We start from the raw sequence: 24,541 nt of genomic DNA, 5'->3' as shown, positions 1-24,541 counted from the left end.
AGAGCGTTTAACCATTGCCGGACGAACCTCCGCGTGTGTAGCGTGCGTTATGTAATGCTATAGCGAATGATCATCCTTTTTTTTGAGTGGCGAGTGCAACACGCACGGGGAGTTGAGATCGCATGAAGTGGCATTCGTTCGGCATGTGGCACACTATGACTTATTCGAATGTCTCCCCTGAAGCAGTCATAGCGAGTCGTATGCTACCGCACATCCTAAGCTCTGGCCTGCTGATCGAGAACGCCCGTTCCAGGGCGGTCGTGTCTTGCGCGAAAGCTTATCAAAGTTCTGCAGTTGGGGGCGAACGAATGTTTCGTTAATTTCTCTGCTGATACACCGTCTATCACGCTGTTTGCTGCCGATGCTCTCCCCGCTTCTCTGTGCCCTTTTCTAGCGCGCTATCGGTGATGCTCCGTGGCATGCACCTGCGCGTATGCTGCGTACACGTTGCCGAACATATACGATGCCGGGCCCTTTAAGCGGTGTCCGGTAATGAATTAACGTATCACGGGGAACTGATGGTGACGGTGAGATGCTTGAAGATCTTTGCTGATGTTTTTTTTTTTGTTTGTTTCGTTTTCTTTTCTTTTGCTTTAAATATAATTGCACATGTGTTACGCGGGATGTGTACCAGTACGATAGTGGTGTTGAAAATGTGGGTTGCGATAATGGTTAGCGTTAATTTGAACTATGTGGCACTGGTATATAGTACGGAGTTTTTGTAATAATTCGAACGATCCTGCAGCGGCCCTTTCACCTCGCCCTCCGTTGCCTGCTGGCGCGCCTTCCGCTCGAGTTCCAGCTCTTGGGCGAGGGATTCTGAAAGCGAAAGGGAAACGAACGAATGGGGAAAAAATCATATCAACTACACGCACATACATTTATTTCACACACATCCGAATCACACAGCCTCATGATGGAAAAATATAAAAGTCATGCTAGCATCATTTCGGGTAACGAATATGCAAACACATCGCCCCCGCCCGAAACGCACAAGATATTCTTTGGTAAAATTAGGTTTTTTTGTTTTGTTGGTCTTGAATCCACATCTCACGGGGCCCTTGTTTTCTGATGTTTCATTCCGTTAACCGCAGTACCAATTCCAATGCCAATGCCCGGAAGGTTCCCCAGTGCAGCAAACTACCACGAGGAAAAGTGGAATGTATTCTTCGCTTCATTTCCTAAAGCGCTTCTGCTACGATTATCGCCTGGAGAATTAAACCAGATTTGCCGGCAAGTTGCTCGGACGCGGCAAGGTGACGCACGGAATGTCACCCCGAGCCCGGGAGGGTGAGGGGATGCCCAAACCACACCACCAACGCCCATTACGACCGTGTGCCGAATGAAATCCTGTTGTAAATCCGGTACCAAAGCTACTCGCCGCCGTTTTTTTTTTTGGGCTGTTTTGCCAGGTGATAGCTCCCCTAGCGCAACTTTAGCTTCGGCTTGGGTGTGGGCAACGTAAGCGATAACCCCCAAATAAAAAACAAAAAGGGGCCACACCATACCCGTGGCAAGTATTAAGAAATTAAAAACGCAAAAAGGAAAAGCCCTCGAATAGCGTCACTTTCGTCACTCGAGGCAACCGAGTGATATTGTGGATAATAAAAGGAAAAAACTTCCGTCCAATTGCACTACGGAGTAGATTTTCCACCCCGCACACCCACAGGGAGGTTTGGCCGATGACGACTTCCCGGGGACACCTGTACAATCAACAGGGCTAAAGTGTGCGTGTCTCTCCCTGTCACTCTCTTTCTCCCAAACCATTTTGCTGACTCGCGGAATCGCAACCCGAAGTAAATGGATCATCTCCGTAGCGTAGCGTGAAATTGAATCAACGGTTCCATTTTTTTTTGTGCTCTGTTTATGATGTCTCACTTGCCCATGTAGTTGCCTCGTTGACTCGTTGAGCTACTTCGGCACCCCCGTCAACACACACACACACGCTTCCTCCTCCCCACCGGGAAACCAGCTCGAGCCCAAACCGTTTGTTTGGCATAAAAATTGCGTCCCAGCGAGTAGCAAAAGACGTTTGCTTTTCTTTCACCTTTGTTCACTTCTGGATGGGCATCGGTGCCATATCTTTCGGCTCGGGATATTTTCCTTCACGGTTGTTTCACGATTTTTTGTTTCCCCCTTTTTTAATGCCCGCCTGCTCTAAGCCTTGCGGCAGGCGCCGCATGTGATTTTGGGCCGGATTTTTTTGCGTTTCGTTGTAACTTATCCACGGAAAATAAAAGGATACACCATGGCATTAGGCAAAAAGGGAAAAACCCGCCTCCCGTACTTAGAAATGCATGAATTTGCGTTGGCGTACTCAGGCAGCTTTTCACTTCTCCTGGTGCGGGGACAGGAACGGTGTCCCCTTCCCGATTTTTGGCGTTTCTGTGTGTGCAAGGCAGCAAAAATTATTTTCATGCCGAAAGCGAACCATTTTCCTCTTCCGCCGGTGCTGCTTTGCCCGACAAAAAAACCTTCCCCCTCCGTACCTGGGGTTTTCAACCTCCCCCCCTTCCTAATGTCCCGTCCCGGTTCGAGCCCGTCATCGTCAACCATAACCATTATCTGAATATAATAACATAACGCGGGTTGTTTTTTTCTCACTGTTTTTTTTTTTCGCTCTCACACTCACTCACTCACAAAGCAAGATGAAGAAGACGCAGAAGAAGAAAGGAAAAAAAATGTGAATAAATTGGATTATGTTTATGAAAAAACATTTAATACAAATACAGCCAGCGAGCGAGCGGTAACGGTAATGAAACCTGGGGAGAATATACGCGCGCGTACACGAGATGCGTACGCGCAAATACATGAAAAGGAAGAAAGAAAGCGCACACTGAAGTACTTGTGCGTTTTTAGCAAAAACAGCCTCAAAAAACTGGAACTAGAAAACGAAAAGTCACAAAAGACGCATTCCCCGAGCTGGTGGAGGATATCGGCAAGGAAAAGAAACAAAAGGAATCGAAAGAAACATTTATGGTTGCATGTAACTTTAACGGCAACAAAACAGACCTCCCCACCCCCCTCCACCACCCCGTTAAGAAGCCAGAACCCACCAAAAACCCCGGGTACCAATTTGCTTTGTTTTACTTTTAATATATATTTAAATTTTTCATCGACATGAAAACGTTTCCGCTTCCACCCCGCGGGGGGGGGGTGTGTATGTGTCACGGCGGGTATGGTTAACCTTCCTGCCGCGCCCGGGCAAGCCTTGCAGGCAAACGCTACGTTTGCCGCTCAACTTTACCGGAACCCGGTATAAGTGAGCGTAAAACCCGGTGAAAGTGGAAAGCAGACCCGTCTTGCACCCGGCCGCCCGCCCAAGACAGCAACAAAAAAAAAACCGATTAGTGCGCGTTTCGGTCGGGCCGGGTACCTCATCCCGCCCGGCCGAAGGGGAAACGGTGCAGAGCGAAATAAAATAAATAGATTGATGTAAAATTGCAAAATGATTATGAAAATGGATCTAACTTCGTTACGGGCGTTACGATTGACATCATTATTGTCATCATTTGTATCGAAGCAGCCGTTGCGTCTTTTATGCTCGCTCGGTCGGCTTCCCTCCGTTGCTTTTTTTTTGTTGTTCTTCTTGTTTGCCGTTGCTGCCACCATGCTGTCAAGCATCTTAAGGGCCACTTTTGCCTATTTGCTCTTTAGTGCCCGTGTAAAGCGCGGTGCCTGGTCGGCCCCGGGTGCCCAAACATCAATTGCACGGTTCAGCGGCTTTCAATAGCGCTGATAATGCAATTTGAGCGAAATTTTATGAATGCATGAACCATTTGCATATCGAATGTCGCCCGTCGGTTTTTCGGTGTTCCGATGCGGGTGGGATGTATGGGGGGGACCTCAATAATTCAACACGCTTTACCAGAACCCCCGCTCACCCCCTCGCCACCCCACAATTACTCACCGGAATAATTCTGCCAGAAGGCCCCGGTCGCCATGATGTCGAGGCCGGAGTAGTTCCACGATTTACCTTCGCTGATCGGCGGCTGGGATGGGGACACCTCCTGGCTCGGGCGTGACGATGACGAATGGTTCGGTGCGGGACTTTCCTCCTTCGAGTAGCGTTCGGACGAGGACGCGCGGCGTTCGCGTTCCGCCTCGACCCGATGCCTATCGGCACGCAACGATTCCTCGATAGCGGACCGGTCGGTCCGGGTCCGGTCCGGGGCGGCCAGTGTAGCCGCCGCCGCCTGCTGAAGATGATGCTCTCGCTCACGTTCCTGTCCTTTATCACGTTGTTCCCGCCGGTCCCGATCACGTTCCCGCTCCTTGTCCCGGTCCTTCTCACGTTCCGTGTCGCGCGTTTCCTTCTCACGCTGCTGTTGATCGCTGCTGATATTTTCTGCGCATCACAAAACAAACCATCAGCCGGGAGAAGAGCATCGAATAGCGCATATCACCACAACAAGATATCATTGTCACCCCAAAAACAAGACAAAAAAAATAGAAAGGAAACCGGGAAGGGTGTCAATGGCAAAACTGGAAGTGTGTGCTCAAGCATAATCCCTTCACGTTTTACGCTTACCGGCAATGATACGGAGCGCCTCGGCTGGTGCGCCGGATGCCTTGATGATGTCCTCCAGCTGTACGCGCCGCTTCCGCTCACCGTCCAGCCGCTCCTGTATCTGGATGCGCAATCGACGCTCCTTTTTAAATCGCTTTTGGTACAGTGCTGGAAGGAGGAAGCGCACGGAGAACGGGCGGGTTAAAATACGCGCAAGAACGCTGCAGCCAATTTGAATAAATCTTCCCTGCAGCCGGAGACTGAAAATTGTGTGATTTATGATGCTAAATCGTTGACGAATTTCATCAATCATTTCATAACGTAAAGAAGAAGAAAAAAAGCTAAAAGCGATAACGACGATGATTTGGTGGGTAAAACAAAAGTCTCGCAAAAGGAAAAAACACACGGTACCCGAACCCAATAGTTCCCAATTTTCGGCGAAACAATTAAAGTCACTCGCAAAACTTTCAAACGATATAATCTGACCGCCGCGACCGCGATGCATCGGCAATGCAAACGGGCATCATAAAAAAACACACCCGGAGACGCCGAAGACACTCGCACCGCATTTGTGCATTCCCGGCGAGTTCCCGGCCCCATTCCCGGGCATAATGTCCTACCTCGTAATCGCTTTTCATCGGCCAACTGACGCTCGAACGAATCCTTCACCTCGCGCTCTCTGATTACGTCCATCTTCAGCTCGGCTGCCAGCACCAACCACATCGCATCGATAAGTGAAAGGGAGAGAAAGAGAGAGGGAGAGAAAGAAAGAGAGAGAGAAAAATGTATATAAAAATGAAGAAAATATAATTAAAACTCATCATAACTGTCTCCTCGGTTTTGAGGTTTTGTTTTTCGAGCTCGAGGCCTTTGGGACCCACAAACGGGGTCCCCTCAAGGTCCCCTCTCAACAGAACTGAAGGCCACTGGTCTGATCGATCTGATCGATTGGTCCATCCTTCGCCATGCATCGGGGTGTAATAATGTTTCTAAATCAAATTCTTACTAATCGGAATCATATCGATCAGCGAACAGCAAAGAAGTCCCTTCCCCCCACCGACCCCAAAAAGAAAACCATTCTCCTTTGCAAACTCCTTCACCAACTCCCATTTTTTTGTTTTTCTGCGCCCGAAAATTAACCGCAAAGCATAATCGAAAAACCGTACGCTGGCTGCATGGAAAATGATAGGTTAATTCGCATAAACATTGCTTTTTACGATAAAACAACTGACAAAGATCATTATTAGTGAATCAGATTGGGGTCCGCTCCCTGGGATGTGAGGTGAGCGCAATGCATTTGCAAACGATTTGCCAAGATTCCAACCGTCCCCGGGGTGGTTTTGGGGGGGAATGGAATAAAAATAATAAATTGATGTATTTCCCAAAAACGGCCACTTATGCTCACACCGATAGCGCTGGGTCGCAAAACCAAAAACAAAACAAAAAACCTAAAAAGGAATTCATCATCTATCCCAGCGACGGTGAAACAACGGATATAATAAACACAGAAAGTGGAATTGAAATCAAACATGTGAGCCAGTCGATCTCCCGCTTTTTTGCTCGTTGCTGTTGAGTGAGTAGAATTTGGTCTTGGTCCCCGCGAGCACCGCTCCTCGATCACGGTGCAGAGACAGTGAGAGAGAGAGAGGGAGAGAGAGGCAAAAACAAGACACCAAACCTTCCTTAGGACCTCCTCACCCAAATGAAACGAGCCTCCACGGAGGAGGAACAAAAAAAAACCAGCAAAAGGCGCAAAATCGATAACAATTATCTTTAATTATGGACCTATAAAGTGAAATCGTTTATATACATTCATATTACGGGAACGGCGCATGAATTGTTGATCGATTGGTTGAAACACTGGCCAGGCGCGGTTGGGACCAGCGCAAGGAGCGCCAGCGACTCCGGGTCTGTTGCGTAGCATTATTTTGAATATGAAGACTCTACCACCCGGCCCCGGCCCCGGGAGTCCCGATCAGACTCCATGCCGAATTCTTCACCCCGGAGAATGTGAATCCATTTGGCCGCAGCGGACCGCGCTAAGCCCTGTTCAGATTTATCTCCAATCTTCCAGGGTCCATCTCCTCCGCCCAGGCATCTTGTTTTCGGGCGGAAAACACCGATCGGATGGATGGCGAGATGGATCGATCACTTGTCGCATTGCGTTCTTTGGCAGGGGCCCGATGGTTTTTTTTTTTTTTTGTTTTTCGGGACGATCCACCGGACTCGGTGTGTATGTAATGCGATTTTGACAAAATTACCTTTTTCGTAGGACGTCTGACGCTCCTGCTGTCTGGCATTATCGGCGGCCACCTTCAGCAGCCCCTGGATGTTCCGCAGTAGCGTCTCGGTGGATGATATGTTCGGGTCCTGTCCGGTTGGTACAGCGCCAACAGCGACGCTAGCCGCCAAGCTGGAATAATTCAGCGCCTGCTGCCGGTGTGCCTCGATCTCCGCCGGTATCGGCATGACGGCCGGCACCGGCGAATGCATATCCCGCTCGCAGTCGCTGATGTCTGGAAGGTTTTGCAGACATTTGCATTTGCGTTAAAATTTGTTTGCAGGCGAACAAAAAACACACACACACACACAACACCAGAAGGCGATTCGAATGCGGAGTCCTACCTTCGTCCTTATCGTTCGGTTCTTCCGTATCGGATATGTTCGCCTCGCTCATATTTTCGTCCTCCTCGTGCACGGACGGTTCCGGTGAGATCGGGTTGCTTCGTTCACTTTGGGGTCTGCTGGCACCGCCACCGACCCCGGCACCACCGCCACCGCCACCATGATCCCCCACGCCCGACTTGGACAGGTTCAGTGCCGGGCTCTGGCCGTTCGGCGAATCCGTCAGCGGTGGACCTGTGCGCATCAACGCGAATGGAATGACATTGAGTGTTTTGCAGGAATTCGTCACACGTGGCGATCTTACCGCTGCCCTGCGAGCTCAGATCGCGCGGTTTGTGGTCCACGTTAGGCGTCCTGTCATCGCCCCGTTCCTCCCGCAGTCTACCAGCGCACGTCCGCACGGATCAGCACACAAAGACGGTGTACGGAATCGACCAATGGAAAAGAAAGAAAGACAACCACATATGTAGAAACATGCATTAAAGGCACCCCCCCCCCCCCATTCGCTCCACACTCCCCCCCCCCTCTCCCTTCTTGCTGATGCCTTCGAACCCCGATCGATTTGGGTAAACGAAGACAACTGGGCATGAGAACACATTAACATTGTTTATTTTCAACCCCGATTCAAGCAACGCGAAGTGATCCCCGATCACAATTACCGTCCCCAACTTATGGCGCATAACCCCCCCCCCCCCCCCCCCACTCCCCCTTCTACCCCTTCCCCTTGCAGTTTGCAGTGCGCACAGTTTGTACTCACCTTTCCAGATGCTTCACTATATCCTCGTAGGCAGCTCTGCAATTTTCCCAAATGCCCGTGTGGTGCGACCTGCGAATGAGCAACTGACTGGGTTCATGGGCTTTCGAGGATATACACGACACAACACACCTTGCAATCGCCTCCATGCCGGGGATGTTTTGCCCTTTGATGATGGAACCGTCCGGCCGCTGGATGCCGTGCGGGTTAACGCCGGGGCTCATCAGCGGGTGGCCACCGGCCGACGGGTGCGGGTTCATCTGCATGAACGGTATGTGGTTCAGGTGCGTCGGTGGTGCATTGTAACCGTTCGCGAGCAGCGGTGATTTATCCAGCCGGGGCAGATCTAGCGGGGCGGGAAGTTATGGTTGGGTGGTGTCAATTGTCAATTTGCCCAAATGGTTTGTCGTACGGTACTGCACCTCAATCACGTGTTGAAAACTTAATAAAAACAAAAACCCCTGCTAACGCTCCCTGGCATTTCGGTCGCAAAACTGCAACCCAAAAATTGTATTCGCCGCACGGCAAATTCTTTCACTTATTGATACCCTCGGTTGTCCATCATTCGCTATCTTGTGCGCTGCTTCAGGATGCCACGCAGCCCTTCCACCGCCCGTAAGCATGCCTGCCCGCACGCTGCAGGCTGGCCTGATGATGGAGCTTTTCATGTATAATCATTTTAAACGTTTCCAGCTGTTATTTATTATTATGTATTCCCTTTGCTGCTGCATCTGCAATCGCGTTTTGTTGCCCTGTTATCGCTCTTTGTGGTGCGGCTCTAAGCCACCAAAGCCACTCTCGCTCTCTCTCTTTCTCGCTCTCTCTTTTCTCTGAAGCTCTCTAAATGTTTAGGCAGCCAGCAGCATTTGCAATGCGCGATCGATCCGCGTCTAAGGATCCGTATGAGTCCCGGCTGGAATGCGTCTGCGTCTCTGACCGCTGCAGAAACCGTAAATCTATTAACATAAATATTTTTCATCGGCTCAAATAATAGGTGATACGTTGCACGCTCGCCAGCGCCAACACAGCGTCGGAACAATTATTAGCGATTCGTTCACATATTTTTTTTGTTTTGCTGTGTTCGCATTAGTTCTTTTCTTACACCTCCAAAAACCACCAAGAGCCAGCGCACAAAAATGCGATACATAGACACACAATTTTTTGATTATGCAAATTATAAGTATGCCAAGCATGAATAAAATATGCGTATTGCAGGTTTGACGAGGCGTTTAGCAACACCCCCTGCGCATATGTCACGTGCATACGTAGCTGGCTGGCCGTCTGCCAAGATTGCTCCGTGGCCGGTAATGTTATGCAGCTTATTATAAAAGGGCCGATGAAACTTCACAATAATGGACGGTTATTATCAAAAAAATACCTTCGTACGAGATATCAACTATGTTGTCTACACTATGCTATCTTAGGTACGGCATTTTAAGGCATCGTTTCGGCCCGTTGCGATAGGTCTATTGGGATTTCTCGCAGGTTATAATTTTGCATCAGAAATAAGTAACGAACCTGAACTGAATGTACTTTAACAAAAAAAAATGTTTAATACTTCTTCTGCTCATTCTTCCAAAAAAAAAATGTTACAGATTATCCATAAACACCGATTCGGGGAAACCAATTCCGTGGGCAACCAATATTGTTTATGCCTTAAATTGATCCTTTCGACGCATTTCTCACGACGACATAATTTGATTTATATTTTCAATTTCTTCGTTAAATGCTTGCTGTTATCTTGCCGATTAACTGGCTTCAATAAGTACTCAACTGTTCGTCTTGTTAGAGTAAAGTAACAGCTTTATATTTAATTAATTTGTGATAAAAAAATCCTTTTTTATATACGGATTTCATAAAAAAAATGTTATTTAAATAAATTAAAATAGAGGTTAAATTAAAAGCTATCTTGAAAAATATTTGTTTTAACTACTTATATAATATTTCTTATGTTTTCTTCCTTTTTTTGTAAAATGTCTGAGCACAAAGAAGTTGCTAAACAGGGAACTAAAGAGAAGTAACGTTGAACATACTCTTTTCTCGATGAGACTCAAAACAAGGCCAAAATAAGGACAAAACAAGGCCAAGAACGGAAATAATTAAAAACGACTTCAAAACGATCTTGTACTTATTATGCAATCAAGTAATCAAGAATTTTCACCCTGTATTAGACCTTACAGTTCAAAGAAAATGATCGAATTCAAGTGAAGTATAATTTTCTCATAGCATATTCTACAACAAAACCACATATATATCACTTATATACATAATGTACTACACATGTTCAAGAATCATTCTTACCACTCAGGTGTCCATTCTCGTACACAAACTCGCCGTTGTCTAGCCTATGCTTCTTCAGCTGCGGATGATGCGGCATGTGCGACGTGGGCATGGAAAGTCCAACAGGGCCTCGCTTCGGCGGTCTGCCGGGCCTGGAACTGTGCGATAGCAGAGAGTTACTGGAGTTAAGACTGGGAGATGGTTAGTATAACATTAGACTCGTTTGGAAATTATGTTGTGTAATGCAAGAAAACAAATGCTAGCCTCCTAGTTTTGCAAAGACAAATTTCGACTAAAGTTTTCGCGAATGTACAGCCACTGCTCCCGGGAGCGATGGGGGGGAGGGGGGCAAAAAAAAGGCAAAAGTTCAAGTAACAAACAATGAAAACGGAATGGTCGCCCTAATACCAATAGCGTATACCTATCTGTTCTTCCCTTGTTATGAAATTGTTTCGACAATTTTTACGCTTTAGAACGCTCCCAACCATTTAATGCACGGGAGATTACGGCTGTTGCCGCGGCTGCCCAAAAATTCCGAAGATGATAAGTTTAAATTAAAAAAAGAAAAAGACGCTCCCGCACTGTTTGCGTATCCCGCGTGAGCATTCGTGAAACGTGCATTAGCAACGTTTGCTAAAATACCCACCACTGACGATTTATGATATCGAAACCCTGGCAAGCAGGGGGGTAGAAAAACCAGATGGAAAGCCGCCCGGCTGTGTACGGGGCCGGCAGGAATGGCGGGAACACGGTGCAATAGCAAGTACTTGTAATTGTAGGTTGAAAATTGATTTATGCATTTTATTATCTTTATTTTTATTATTGTGCCCCGGTGCCGGATCCGTTCCCCTGTCTTGCAGCCCGGGTGAAAAGCCTCATCCGTGGCAAAGACGCACGGTACGCAAGACCAAAACCCATTTGTAACTTATCGTATTGCAAAGTTACCCCCGTGTTACCGCAGCACCACTCACACGCGGGCCGTGATTTATATAGAGGTAAAGTAAAATAATAATTATATTTTCTACAAATTAATTTTCAACCATAAATTCTCCATTAGATCCTACCCCCCGTGCGCGTTGCCGGCTGCCACCAATCCTTCGACTTCCGTACCAAAGCCGAAGTCTCCCGGACATCCCGGACATCTTCCGTACGGTTTTTCATCGGCAACCAAGGCTCCAAGATGGGAGCTAGTGTGTGTGTGTGTGTGTGTAGGAATTAAACACTTTGCTGCAAATTCAAATAATGACAGCTTCCGTCGTACGTTCTCAATGATTTCGCTCGAGATAAAGTGGGGAGGAGGAGGTGAAAAAGATAGCAGCGATGGGATATGGATATCTCCCGACGAGGTCAAACTCCTCACCGTGGAATGGATGATTCGTTTGAGACTAGCTTTCCAACCCGTTTTTTGGGGGGGGGAGAGACGCCCGTACGCAGCAGTTTTACCACGCGTACATGCTAAAGATCGCCTCGTGCGCCTTGTTCCTGTGTGTTCCCGTGGCGTACCGAGTGACATTAATGCAATCAGCGCAATGAGGTGAATTGGTACGCCTGTCGAACCCGCGCTCCGGGTGAAGTGCATCGTGTTACCGCATAAAGTAACGTAAACGGCCAACCGAAACAAAAGCACAAAACCCCGGGTGCACCTGTCGGGCAAAACGAAAAATAAAAAAAACCTCCCCCCGTCGCTACTTCCACGTTCAACGCGAGTGTCTATTGGGTTGTCGTACGCTGGGCTATACGAAACGGTCTGGTGTCCCGGGTCTAAGCTTATTTGTAACTCTTCTACATCTATAGATAATGAAATGGGCACATTTTTTGGAAGGCATACCTCTCAGGTGGCTTTATGGACAAGCATCTGAAATTAAAAAAAAGAGAGAAATCATCCATTCATTGAGTGCAGTTGAAAAACACAAACAAACTAGATACGGAGGTGGGGTGGGGGCGGGAGGATGTTGTTAAAAAGATTTTTTTTTGAGAAAAAAAAACATAAACAAAACACACACACACACGAAAGTAAAAAAAAACATTCCTAAACATCACACCGATACACGACAAACAAAAACGAGGGGAGGGAAAAACAATCACATATATCACTTAGTATATAGGAATCAGCACAAACTATTCAAAACATGTGCACGGGCAGCACGCAAACGATCGGCTGTGGGCGATCGAGCCGACAAACGCCACAGTAACACAACACGCGCATACGAGCTGGTACACGCACAGTCCGTTGAACTGGTGGTGGTGGTCAAACATTAGGATCATAAATGCACCCGAAATGGTAGCACTAACGGACGGGAACTGTTTTAGCTTCCAAACCGTGCCCACACACTCCATTGTCCGTGCCATTCGCAATCAAACCACCGCAGCGAACCGAGAATTGGAATCGGTGCAAAGGTGCGAAAACCGCAAAACCTCGTGGCAACTCCGTGCAGCTCCGTAGGGTTTTGCGGCCACAGTTGCGGTTTTGCGCCAAAAATCGCAGAAAGCCTTCCCCGCCATTTCTTCTTATCTGCCGAGATCCGATTACACACAAACGGATTCATCCGCCCTGGCAGTCGGGTCCGTTTTGCTCCGGTGCCGTGTCCCTGACTGCTGCATTCTGCTTTGGCTCGTTTATTTATTTATTTTTTTTTTTTGGTGGGATAACTCTCCCCAAAAAATGTTGTGACGCTTTCCTTTTCATCCCCGTTTTTTTTTGCTCCCATCGCTGACACCTTCCGCTTGCCGGTCGTCACTCCACCGCCAAAAACCCCCCCCCCCCCAAAAAAGGGACCAGCCAAAAAGCGACAAAACAGGTTATGGACAAACTGTTGTTCAGCATCAATTCGCAATAAAACACACGCCGGAAAAGCAGCTCGAAACAAACGCGGGAAGCCGAACGACCACAACAATGATGACTAGCACCGTAATGTTAAACGATTCCGCTTGTACAGGTCCGCTCGCCGAGATTTCTACCGGCACGCGGGTCGAGATTTTTTCCACCCTCGCCGGGCATGGTACGAACCCGTGCCAAATGCTTTCCTTCCTGCCCAGCGCTTAAATGGCAGCAGATTTCGGTTCGTTGGCCGGCACAGTATCATCGTCACCCTTCCGTAGCGTAATAGAATTAGCTTCTAATGCTCGCGCGCCCAAGGGGAAAGCGCCTTGGAAACTGCATCTACCGTCCTTTCGTGGTCGAAGGGATGACACTTCTTCAAACATCGCACGATTTCCGATTGTGTGTGTGTGTACAATTTCCACGAGCTATAGACAAACATCACGTATCAGTAATGTGTTGTTGTACTGCTATTGTTTATTGTTTTTGGGGCGCCCACTTGCTTTGTCACCCCCCTTGTCAACAAAGTCATCCCGTTTTTTTTTTGTTTTCGATTTACTCTGTGACACAATCCATCGTATATTTCGCACTGTTCTTCAAGCTGATATAACTCACTGTGGCGAAGTTGTCGAACCGATGTCCTGCCTTACATGCCCAATAGCGCAGGCAGTGTTGTTGGGCCGAGCTCCATGCAACACTACATCACATCACATGTTTATGTATGCCAACATCTTGACTTATTACAAGTAATTTTCTCCATATCAATTGAAACAAATTTCCCCTGTTTCGTTTTGTTGTAATTTTTTGCTTCCCCCCCTCCCTTTGGACACGCATTTACCTTCCGCGGCTAGGCCAATGAGAGTATTTCTGGTGCATCATAAATAAAAGTGTCTACCACACGTACACGTACACGGTGGTTGGGTACACGCGCTGACATGGCTCCGTCCTGCGTAATATGGTCTTGCACGTACCAAACGATCGTCCGACGGTCTCGAAAGTCTCGGATTTTGAGGAATATATTATTTGACCAATTATATGCAACGAATTGAAATGAAACACGTCAAGCGCAACGTGCAACGAAAGGCGGAAGGTGTTAGCATGAAGAGAAGGCATTAAATTTATATATATACATATATATATATATACACGTACGGACGTACGCGGCCCAGCCTAGCAAATTCACATTTTGCACACAACAGAACAATTAGCGTTAAATTTCTCTTGCTGGTACACGGCGGGGGCCCATGCCATTGCTGTGTACCGGGTTGCAACTTCGTGCCAAACCCTTGTTAAGAGAGAACCCATTTTCATAACCTTTCCAGACTTAAATACGCTTGTTGAATTACGTCCAAGATTAATTGAGATAATATAATAAAGGAAACTCACCAATCATGTCTAGCATGCCAACATCTGCATAGGGCCGATGGACAGATTGAGTCGAGCAGAAACCAGCAAACCGGAGCGGATGTGAAATAGCTCACCTTATCATGTTTGGCTGTGTTGCCTCCTTACCACTTGGCAGCGAATTCTAATAAGACTCCGTCTGCGATAAGGTTCACGGCCATACGAGCTCTCCTGTTTCCCTCTCGCCCTGTGTGTGTGTGTGTTAAGTAATCTGTTCGACAAACCGTGTGCAGGGCACTTGATTAACTTTAAGCACCTGCTTTACGCTGATTACCACCCATCCCATCGCATTTTTATATTTTTATTATAATTTTTAACATTTTTGTTTTGCATAGAAAGATCAATACATATTGTGCACTTGTAAGCGCTAGTGCTGTATGAGAGTTTGTGTTTGGCTAATGGGGCTATGTTTAAGACCCTTTCCACCTTGCGGCTGTAAACAAAATATTGTTTTGTTTTGTTTTATTTCTCCGCTGATTTATTTTCACACCCTGTTTAATGTGCCGCTCGTTTTTTTTTTGTTTTTGTTTCTCCCCCTCCCTCAATGAAACAACATTTGATCGTTTTGGGAACCGTGCACCCCCCGTTCACGTCCTGTCCACCTGCTTCAAACCGAACCGGTCACGGTTATTCAAATCTCTGTACCGAACACACACAATGTATCACACTTTACGCACAAAAAGACGGCGCAACCGGCACCTAACGACAAGGCGGCAATTAACTATCCATCGACGCCACAAATATCCATTACGATTCGTCGAACTTAGGATCATTAAAATAAGGCATTCCGATGCAAACCTCCCCCCCCCCCCCCCTCGAACAGGCCCGCATCGCGAATGGCGATAGGTAGCGGCGGGCCCCGGCCACGGTGTTTGGCGGGAAGATGTTGGATGGGGTTTGGTGGGTGCGCGACGCATCTTGGATGCTCGAAATCACTGATTACCATTTCTTTGGCCGCGCTCGGTGCCCTTCGCGAGCGCCGTGTACGGTAGTGACTCGGTTTAATTACAATCCGAACCTTTTAAATTAACTGGAACTAATGCCTAAATTTGAAGCGAAGATTTCAATCAGCACTGTTATTGCTCCGGAGAACACAAGGTTTTACTCGTGTGTGCTGTGTGTGTGTGTGTGTTTTTTTTTCTTCCTTTCCGCCAGGATTTACGACTGACAGTAGTCGTAATTTAGGAATGGTTGTGCCGTTCATTACAGTGTCGATTCAAACGAAAATCCATCAATCATATCTTCTGTTTCTTAACGCAGGTTAAGGATAATTACACAATGTATGCTAGGAGAGATGAGAAACTCTCTACCATACGCGGCTAGCTGGCGCATCTTGCAACTTTGCAAGAGTCGTACGTGAACGTGAACACACTCGGCCGACCACCCCCGGAACACCCCCGTTGCGTCCAGCTTCCAGCGAAACAGCTTCTCGCGAGGGCAGGTCCACGGACGCTTAGCTTATTTGCCACCACACATCACAGAAGCAATAAAACTCCATTTCCTGCCTAGCCGTACCGCTACGCCTATACGGTTTACCTTTACATTTCGATATCAGTTACCACTGGAAGATAGGATTTAAAATTACTACGCTTCGAAACTCCCCTCCCGCTCGAACCAGCCACAAGGGAGCTGCATCCAGCGCCAGAGGGAACACGCTTCTTACACATTTCCCCGGCCACGATGCACGGTTGCGCGACTACCCAACGCCCCAGCACCATCTCGATCACGACTCCGTTTTCATTTTCTCCCGCTGAATGTGATCAATTGTGTGATCAATCGTTCGCTGCTGCCTCTTCCCGCAACCAACCGCACCGATCAGACCTAGAGGCGTTGATGGTGATCCTTACGTTGTCGTCAATTTTCGTCACAATTACCTAGGCACCAACGGGGTTATGCACCGGATTCAATCGATACTGCATGCACCGATAAAATGGCATCCAGCTTCCAGCGGACAGAAAGTTTAAATTCCTCACCGTTGCAATTCCACCGGCCCGAAATGGGGCGCGAAATATGAAAAGCCCGTCGGAGAAAAAAAAAACGTGTGCTTAGGTGTAAGTTTGCTGCAGTTACAAAATGATTACAAGAAGCACAAAACAACAACAACAACAACAAAACACACACACCCTGCCTTGACTGTTCTCCAGCCCTCCACTGCTTGCCAGCCTCCCGGAAGACCGCAAAACTATTTTGAGGTTTTCAATCCGTTTCCCAAAAACCCGTGTCCACGTAGGGCAACAAGCAACTGCTTATTCCCCCTGTTTTTTTTTTCTCTCTCGGGCCGCACGCAACCCGTCGTGGCGTACGACGACGGTGGGAAGCAACTGGTTCCGATGGGTTCCTACGGTGCACAAACAAGGGATTAAAAGATAGAAGATTTTGCGCTTCAATGAGTTTCACCTTCCGTGGAGTTATAGTTACCAATTCTGGGGCATTTTTTTTTGTTCTTGCGTTCTATAATGCTATACTAGACAGATGCCATCGAGGACTTGTAATTGAAAAAGTTGAAGCTCGCTGTTCAAAGTGTAGCCATTGGGAAACACACAGTTGCATTTTGAGCCCATTTGTTCCCTCTTAAAAAGGGTTCTTCTTAGCACATTTTTTTCCATGAATTATGAGTTTGTTTAACGAATTGTTGAGATATTTGAATAGCGAATTGGAAAATGAACCTTACGTTAAATAGACAAAGAATTTGTTGTCCATGCGCTAATATCAAGCACTTGAACTTTATTTTGTATGGCTTTAGAATAAAATTGCAAATAAAATGTGGCTTAATTTTCTTTGACGTTTAGAATAGCTTAACAGTCAGTATATTTTAGTTATAAAAATATCCTTCGATCGCAATTGAATTTTTCGAAGAGCCTTTGGAAATATATCTGGAATGTATTTCGATCGCAATAGGAAGTATCAGAGTAAAATAAGAAATATTTCTTATATATTAGATGTTTTAAGTCTTATTCTTGGAATAATCATTGGAATAATTTATAAGAACAATCATTTGAGGTTAATAATCATTTGATCGCATTACTACATACGTAGTAACATGTAATATGCGTCCAACCAAGTTCTTGCTATTCAAAATATTTTCAGATGAGATTCGACCCCCAATTTCGATGTCCAAATATTGAGACACAACCCCAGCACTCTAAATCCCCCAATCCATCCCAAGATCCCAATTAACAATCCTACTTGATCTTGTCCCATGTACATGCGACTTTCTCTTCAAATTAGATGTCCAGATGTCCCGCCCAAAAAAAAAATCCTTGAAGTTTCACGTCTAACATGCACACAAAAATAAAAAATCTATAAACACCAAAATTTGAAAACACCTACGACATTTAAGACATTTCAACCTCATGCAGACGAGAATTTTGTATACTTTTTTTTTAAACAGTAAATCGTAAATCTGTTGCTTCGCTAGACGCACATAAACCTCTAGCTGCTGTACTGTTGTCACTTAACTTGCCTTGGCTACACGAAAACGAACGAAATCATACAAACACTAAACGTTTACTGGTGACATGCTATCTATACGGTTTATCAGTTGTAGGCTATACATGTACGTGTGCATAATATAGTGGCACTGCCAAGCGATAGGCCGGCCGTGCAACACTCACCTTGCCGTGGTGCAGTCCCTGTACAGGACGTCAAAGTCCTTGCAGGACAGCAGCTTGCAGCGGTTAACGCCGGGCTGGATCGCGCCGAGCCCGCGCAGTATTCGGACCTGCTCGACGTTGCACACGAGCGGCACAATGTCCAGCCGCTTCAGCTTGGTGTAGACGGTGTGCAGGCCGCCGACGAGATGTTTCAGAAACAGCTCGAACGCCTGCGGAAGACATAGCATCGTTTCACCCTGTATCATGAAGGCAGCTACCTTCTGGCCCCGGTAGTCGACCAGCTTGCACTCGTTGGCCGTGGGATCAGAACTGGATATCGGCGGTGGACTGTTGTACGATCGCGGCGGCACGTGATGGTGGGCCGCGGCCATCAGATCGAGTGGACTAGCATGGTGCATGAAGGAGTTCAGCAGGCCCAGCCCGTGCGGTGGCAGGTGCGACAGGTTCTGGGCCATCCTCGGTGGCATCCCGACCATGCCCGCCATGCTGGACGGCGTCGAAACGTGCGGCGGGCTCAGCGGGTGCGCCATATGGCCCATCATCTGGGCCTGGGCACTGACGCTCAGCGGACTAGACGAAAGTTGGCGGCCACTGTGGTGATTGCTCAGCGGCCCGTTGTTGCTGCCGCCACTGTGGCTGTTGTGCACCGGGCTGACGGGCGTCGGTGTGCGCGTTTTGTCTAGCGGATGCTGATGGCTGCTGCTACCATTGTGGTTGTGCTGTATCGGGGACGAAATGTGTCGGCCCCGGGAATCGTTTGACGAAGCGATACTGTGATCGCTAGCCGTGGACGCAGTATCCATTGCGGAATCCATCACTCGATCGATCGCGACGATCATACACACCTATCGCACGGACACACACACAAACACACACACACAATCACGCACAAACACCAATTTTTGAATTCTTCACCGCAAAACCAGAATTAGTAAAAAAAAACACCCGCTAAAGCTCGTTACGCAAATCGTCAGAAATACACCCAATAATACACGGAAGCTTTCAGCATCATTTTTCACGTCAAGTGCAGGCACGGAATGAACGGCAAAACTACCGCAGACAGTCGGCAAACTGTGGACATGCTCCGAAAACTCACCGAAAAAATACACACCGCGAAATACGCTCCGAAAAGCACGGCCGAGCCACAAGTTCAGACACCCGTCGCCACGAAAGTACCTGGCACTGATACCGCTGCCACCAAAACTAGGTAACTAATCAACGCGCGAACACACGACAGTAATCCTTGTCCCAACCGAAACCAAACTAACGCACGTACCCCAAACGCAAACGCACAAACGAACGGACGGGTGTGCAAGCGATCGACGGCACCCGCCAAGGCGAATTGGCCTTGCCGTGGCCACTTATGCAGCGGACAATCCTCGACCGATTCCCGTTTGGATGCGATTTTGCTTTGCTCTCCGCTTCTTCTCCAATTCGCTGGCTTTAAGCGCACAACGGCCGCACGCCTTTACCCGACCGGGTCGACCTGGAACCTGGGCAGCGCAAAATTACACCGACCAGCGGAGCCGGCAGCCGCAGATTTCCATCTGCCAAGACACAAGATTTTATTTCCCGAGAATCACACAACAAACGGCAAAACGCGCTCTCGTTACGAGTGTCTAAATCGGATTGCTATGCTGCCGGGGCCAGAGCACGACCGAGAGATACACACGAATCCCCGTCGCCGCAGTCACACGAATAATAAATAACAGTTTAAAAATATATATTAAAGAACGAATCACTTAATCGTACAACATTGAAATGAAACAAAAATAGGTGGGTTGTATTTTCATTTCAACTGTATTTTCATTTCAATTCAACTTCAACTTCTCATCTGTATTTCGCTTACATTACATATGTACAGAGCATTTCCTTTGCCCGAATGCCTCACGCACACAGCCGCAACGGGGTACGAGCTCGGGCTCGTTTCAGGCGGGCGCAACTGAGAGAGAGAGAGCGAGGGAGAGCGAGAGAGCGCGATCGAAGCCGTGGTCGCGCCACGCGTATAATCCGCCCCAGTGCGTCGGGGGAAGCGAGCAAGCATCAAACCCGTCCGCTGCCATCACCAAGCAGGCGGCGGAAATGAGTACGACAGCTGCACGAAGCGACGGCGAACAAATACGAATGAAATGTATGTACCCGAGCATGGCTTATGCTGGGGGATTTTTTTTTCTATGCTTATGCTATTCGCCCCGAAGACACGCCCCTCGATTCGAATGCGGAATGTGTTTTCCCATTTTTTTTTGTTGCCGTTTTACTCCGAAAACCACTAGCGCGAATTGATTGTTATTTGCATCAGATGTATGCATATTAAATGTTTATTTTGCATTATTATTCGAATCAATTTTTGTTTCATTTAATCTTTGCTTCCACAACGCCAACAAAATGGCACCAAGCGCAGCTTACGCAATCGTTCTGTGACCGATCGCACTGTGCGATCTCGCTATTTGTTTCTTATCGGTCCGGGGCCCCAATGTCTGCCCGCTGTTCATTAAACTCCGGTCGGTATATACATGCATATCTATATACTGGCCAACCATTATTATCATACGGTGCCGCAGCAAAACAATTTCACATCGCAAAATGTCAAAATTACAAAAGTATCGGTAATTACCTCACAACGGTGCCCGCCGTTACCGGGCGAGCGGTTTTTGCCATCGATCGATCGTTTATGTGCTGTAACGATCGATCAAATTTTGCTGTCGATTTTTCCCCTTTATTTTTGCAATAGATGTTGTTGTGCCCACCGCAACTACTGCATCAGATTGACATACATTTTTTACAACTTTCTTTTCGTTTTTCACGCTGTGTTTTGTGACAGAAATCCGACATTGTCGATCTGTGAAGCGGTCTCCTTCAGGCATATTGTTTCAGTAAATGTGTATTACTTCGTTTACGGTGGATATTAAAATGATGAAAAGCCATCCAAGATTACAGCCTGCAAGTGTCTCGTTACACCGACCAGACTAATCCTTCTCCATCCTGTAATTCTCTTGTTAGCTGCTCAATGCTTTAATCATTGCTCTTTACTCTTTATCTGCTATATCTATTTCAATCAAAATGTAAATCAACTGCGGTGAAAAATTAGCGACTCCGCTAAAAAGAAGCGCGCGATTTACGCAGGGGTGATGTACAGATAAGTGATCACACCTTTGAAGTCGTGCAAGCCTTCATTTATCTAGATTCGCAAGTCAATACCGACGACAACAACGTGCAAGGGTGTTGACAGTCTGCCGATCATATTACAGCCGGAGAAGACTGCTCCATTCATAACGTTCATAGCTGAAGCTGTGCAGTACTATGCAGATTTTAAGTTGTGGCATTCACTTATGTGACATGAACTCTGTCCGAAGCTGAGCTAACAATCTCAACCGAGTAGGAAAGACAGATTTAAAGAAATATTGTTGGTAACGTATGAATGAAACGATTAAATGAAGCAGTTCTTAAAATGACGGAACTCCATGAGACATCCAGTGAGGTGATCAACAGAATGAGTAAATGCCTAGAATATGAGAGTCGTATTTCGAGAGTCGTATATTTCTTATCTACATCTATTCTCTATCTTCTTATCCTATCTTATATCACATTTAGTGTTGGGTGAATCTGATTCAGATTTATGAATCTTAATGAATCTTTGAACTGAATAAATGGATCTGAATCTCTATTCCAAAGATTCATGAACCCTCAAGATTTAAGAAGCCCCAAAGATGCAAGAATCCTCAAGTTTTTTAACAGAATGCTCAATATCATGAATCCTGAAGATTCATACATCATTTTGATCATTTCAATAACTTCTCACTAAAGATTCATATGAATGACTCTTCTCAAAAAAATCATAAAGCACAACTCTAATCACATCCAAAATCCCCTTCGGAACAATTCCGCTATACGCAGAATTGACTTTACATCTACGGATAAACCGAATCAAAGTAAGCCAACACCTCATAAGGTTGTTGTGCCGGTATATAAGCTTGGGAAGAATACTTTGTGGGAGATAAATGAAGTTCTAGAGTTCGATAGAGACCTATCGTATATTCTGAGAATAATCGTGAGAATCCCTCGAGCCTCCAATTACTAATACTATGAAGTAACCGTACGATAGACTGACTATCCGGCAACAGCTAAATAAAGTTAAACAAAGCCCGAAATGTCATGCCTAGACCTCTTGAGGTTGTTGTGCCGTTAAAAAAAAAGATATTTCTTATATACCACACTTTTTCAATTTTTTAAGATTAAATTCTTCAAGGACATTTCCGTCTTCTACCTTCCCAATATTGACGTACTAGGTGAGACTGGCCATCAACATCATGTCAAAAGAATGATACCGTACGATTCAGCACATTTGGCACATGGCACAACATTTGCGAATTAAAGTGCAAACTCTAATGATGATGAGTTAAACAAAAAATGACCAGGAACATGGTGTGTAGAACAAGTTTCTCGACCGTGAGCAATCTCAAAAGCAATCCAGAAATCCGCGAAACGGTTGATAAATAAGTTGTTGTAAATAGGTTTAACTCAGAAAAGGCTTGCTAGACTTGCTTTGCTCGCGTAATCCTTGCTTCGCGTTAAGGATCCTTGTGCAGTACCGTTTCTAGCACATGAAGAATCATTATCACTGCCACTAAATTAGGTAGGGAAGTAAATATTTTAAATATTACAGTAATCATACTTTCCGACTGAGAGGGCTACAAAAGTCCAGGAAATTTATCATACCGCTCCGATCTTCATATTCGTAGAAAGAACTTGCCATCTACGCTACATTAGATGCACGTTGCCGCACAATCACACAGTAACTCCCCCTGCTACAAGGGATTTAGTGCAGATTAGATTACAAACCACAACTTTTCGGGTGTTGAGCTTAAGAGTTTTGGTTTGATTCGGATTTAACTGGTGTGGTCAATGTCCGAGTGTTGTTTCTTTTCGTTCAATATACCCTAGTTGTCTAATTTTATGTAGAAATAAACCAAAAAAAACACATTAAAACCGTTTGATGACATTTATGTATGTATTTATTGAACATATATGATAAGGTAACGACTTAAATTCTATTTTTATGTGCTTTTTATTAAATCTAAGCCCCATCGTTTAATGTGAATTAAATGTCATTTAATATTTCGGCAGTTGCATGCTTCCTCGCAATCCCAACAGTGAGTCCCAGAACAGGATTGCAGCGCTAATCTAATTACGATTTATCAGAGAGAATTTTTCAATAATCTAATCATTCCCAAGGCAATCATCAGTTTTGCGTGAAAGTAAGATAACCAAAATTTGCAGTAGCTTCCACACCGGGTTCCACCAAACGGTTGCGCACCGAACGCGTAACCGTCCCGTAACATGATGATCGAAAACTGTAACGGGATATCTGTATTTGATATCTACACATTTGCAACATCATCGAGCGCCGTGTGATAAATGTTATTTCAAAGTATGGCTTTTGTCAAATACCCGCTCCGCAGCGTAACCTACGCCCCGGCACCAGGGCCATAAAAGCCAAAAAATGTGAAATGTCATTGCTTGGTTGAGTTGAAAAATAATAGAAAAGGGTGCGCGCGGAACGATTTTCCCAGTTTTTCCAATCACCTACCGTGTGTCACGGTCGCCTGATGTCCCTCGATGCGCTCGTTTTTTCTTTCATTTTTGGCTTTGTTATTGTGTGTCGCGATATCTATCAACCATCGACTTGAAAATGTTTGCAATATTCATATTTCTACGTGATATTTTCTTTCGATGGATTTCTCGGGTGTGTGTGTGTGTGTGTGTTTTTTATGTTGTTGATGGGATGATTTTTCCTTGCTCCCGGGGCTCGGGATATAAATTTAATATCGCTTTTCGTATGTCACCACCGTAATGATGGAACTTATCCTTTTCACATTATCCTTTCACGGCCGGCCACCGCATCGGGGGCCTTTTCCCCCTTTCCCTAGCCCGAAAGCGACCGCTGCTTGCGCACGGCGCAGCCACACAGCAACAAAAGGAAACGATGACTATTTATTATTTTTTATTGCACATACATGCCTTATCAAAGCCATTTTTATCATTTCACTTCATACGGATGAAGTCGATGGCGATGGTTGTTTGGTATCACCGCAACGGCAGAAATGGGCGGCCGGTTTTTAAAATTGGCCCGCTTCCATCCATCCGACCGGCCCGGAATGCAATGTAATTCAATTTCGAACCGAAATCTCTGTTCAAATTTAATTGTCTATACAATGACGAAGCCTTTCCGTGCTTCCGCGTGTGCGCTGGGAATGGGAATCTAACCGCCCTGGACAGATTCAAGAAATTGATATCTTCTCATCCGTGTTGCGTCCGACTCCACCCGGCCCGGTTGCGCAACCGTGCACCACAAATCCTTTGAAATTCCGTACAAGTAAAAAATTACACAACAACACAAAAGATGATAAGCCGTTTTTACTTCCCATTCACAAGAAACAGGAGTTTTTCCCGGGGCACTCCGCACGCATTTTCCCAATGCAGAAGTTCTACGCCGCTGCTGCTGCTGCTCAATATCCGGCTGACGAGTTGTTGACGAG

General features: G+C 46.4%; 1 protein-coding gene across 1 annotated transcript; it reads right to left on the bottom strand.

Moving 5' to 3' along the window:
- Positions 1–688: 688 nt before the first annotated feature.
- LOC128713783 (dachshund homolog 2) lies at positions 689–18,820 on the bottom strand. The gene is made up of 12 exons (XM_053808650.1): positions 18,006–18,820; positions 11,998–12,024; positions 10,191–10,360; positions 8,022–8,235; positions 7,893–7,961; positions 7,440–7,516; positions 7,136–7,369; positions 6,772–7,026; positions 5,131–5,214; positions 4,532–4,678; positions 3,911–4,348; positions 689–819 (listed from the first exon to the last, which is right to left on the bottom strand). The coding sequence occupies exons 1-12, from the start codon at positions 18,818–18,820 to the stop codon at positions 689–691; spliced, it is 2,661 nt and encodes an 886-aa protein (XP_053664625.1).
- Positions 18,821–24,541: the final 5,721 nt, after the last annotated feature.

This window comes from Anopheles marshallii, chromosome 3 (assembly GCF_943734725.1).
Source record: "Anopheles marshallii chromosome 3, idAnoMarsDA_429_01, whole genome shotgun sequence".
Lineage (NCBI taxonomy): Eukaryota > Metazoa > Arthropoda > Insecta > Diptera > Culicidae > Anopheles > Anopheles marshallii.
This window is presented reverse-complemented; position numbering and strand designations above follow the sequence as displayed.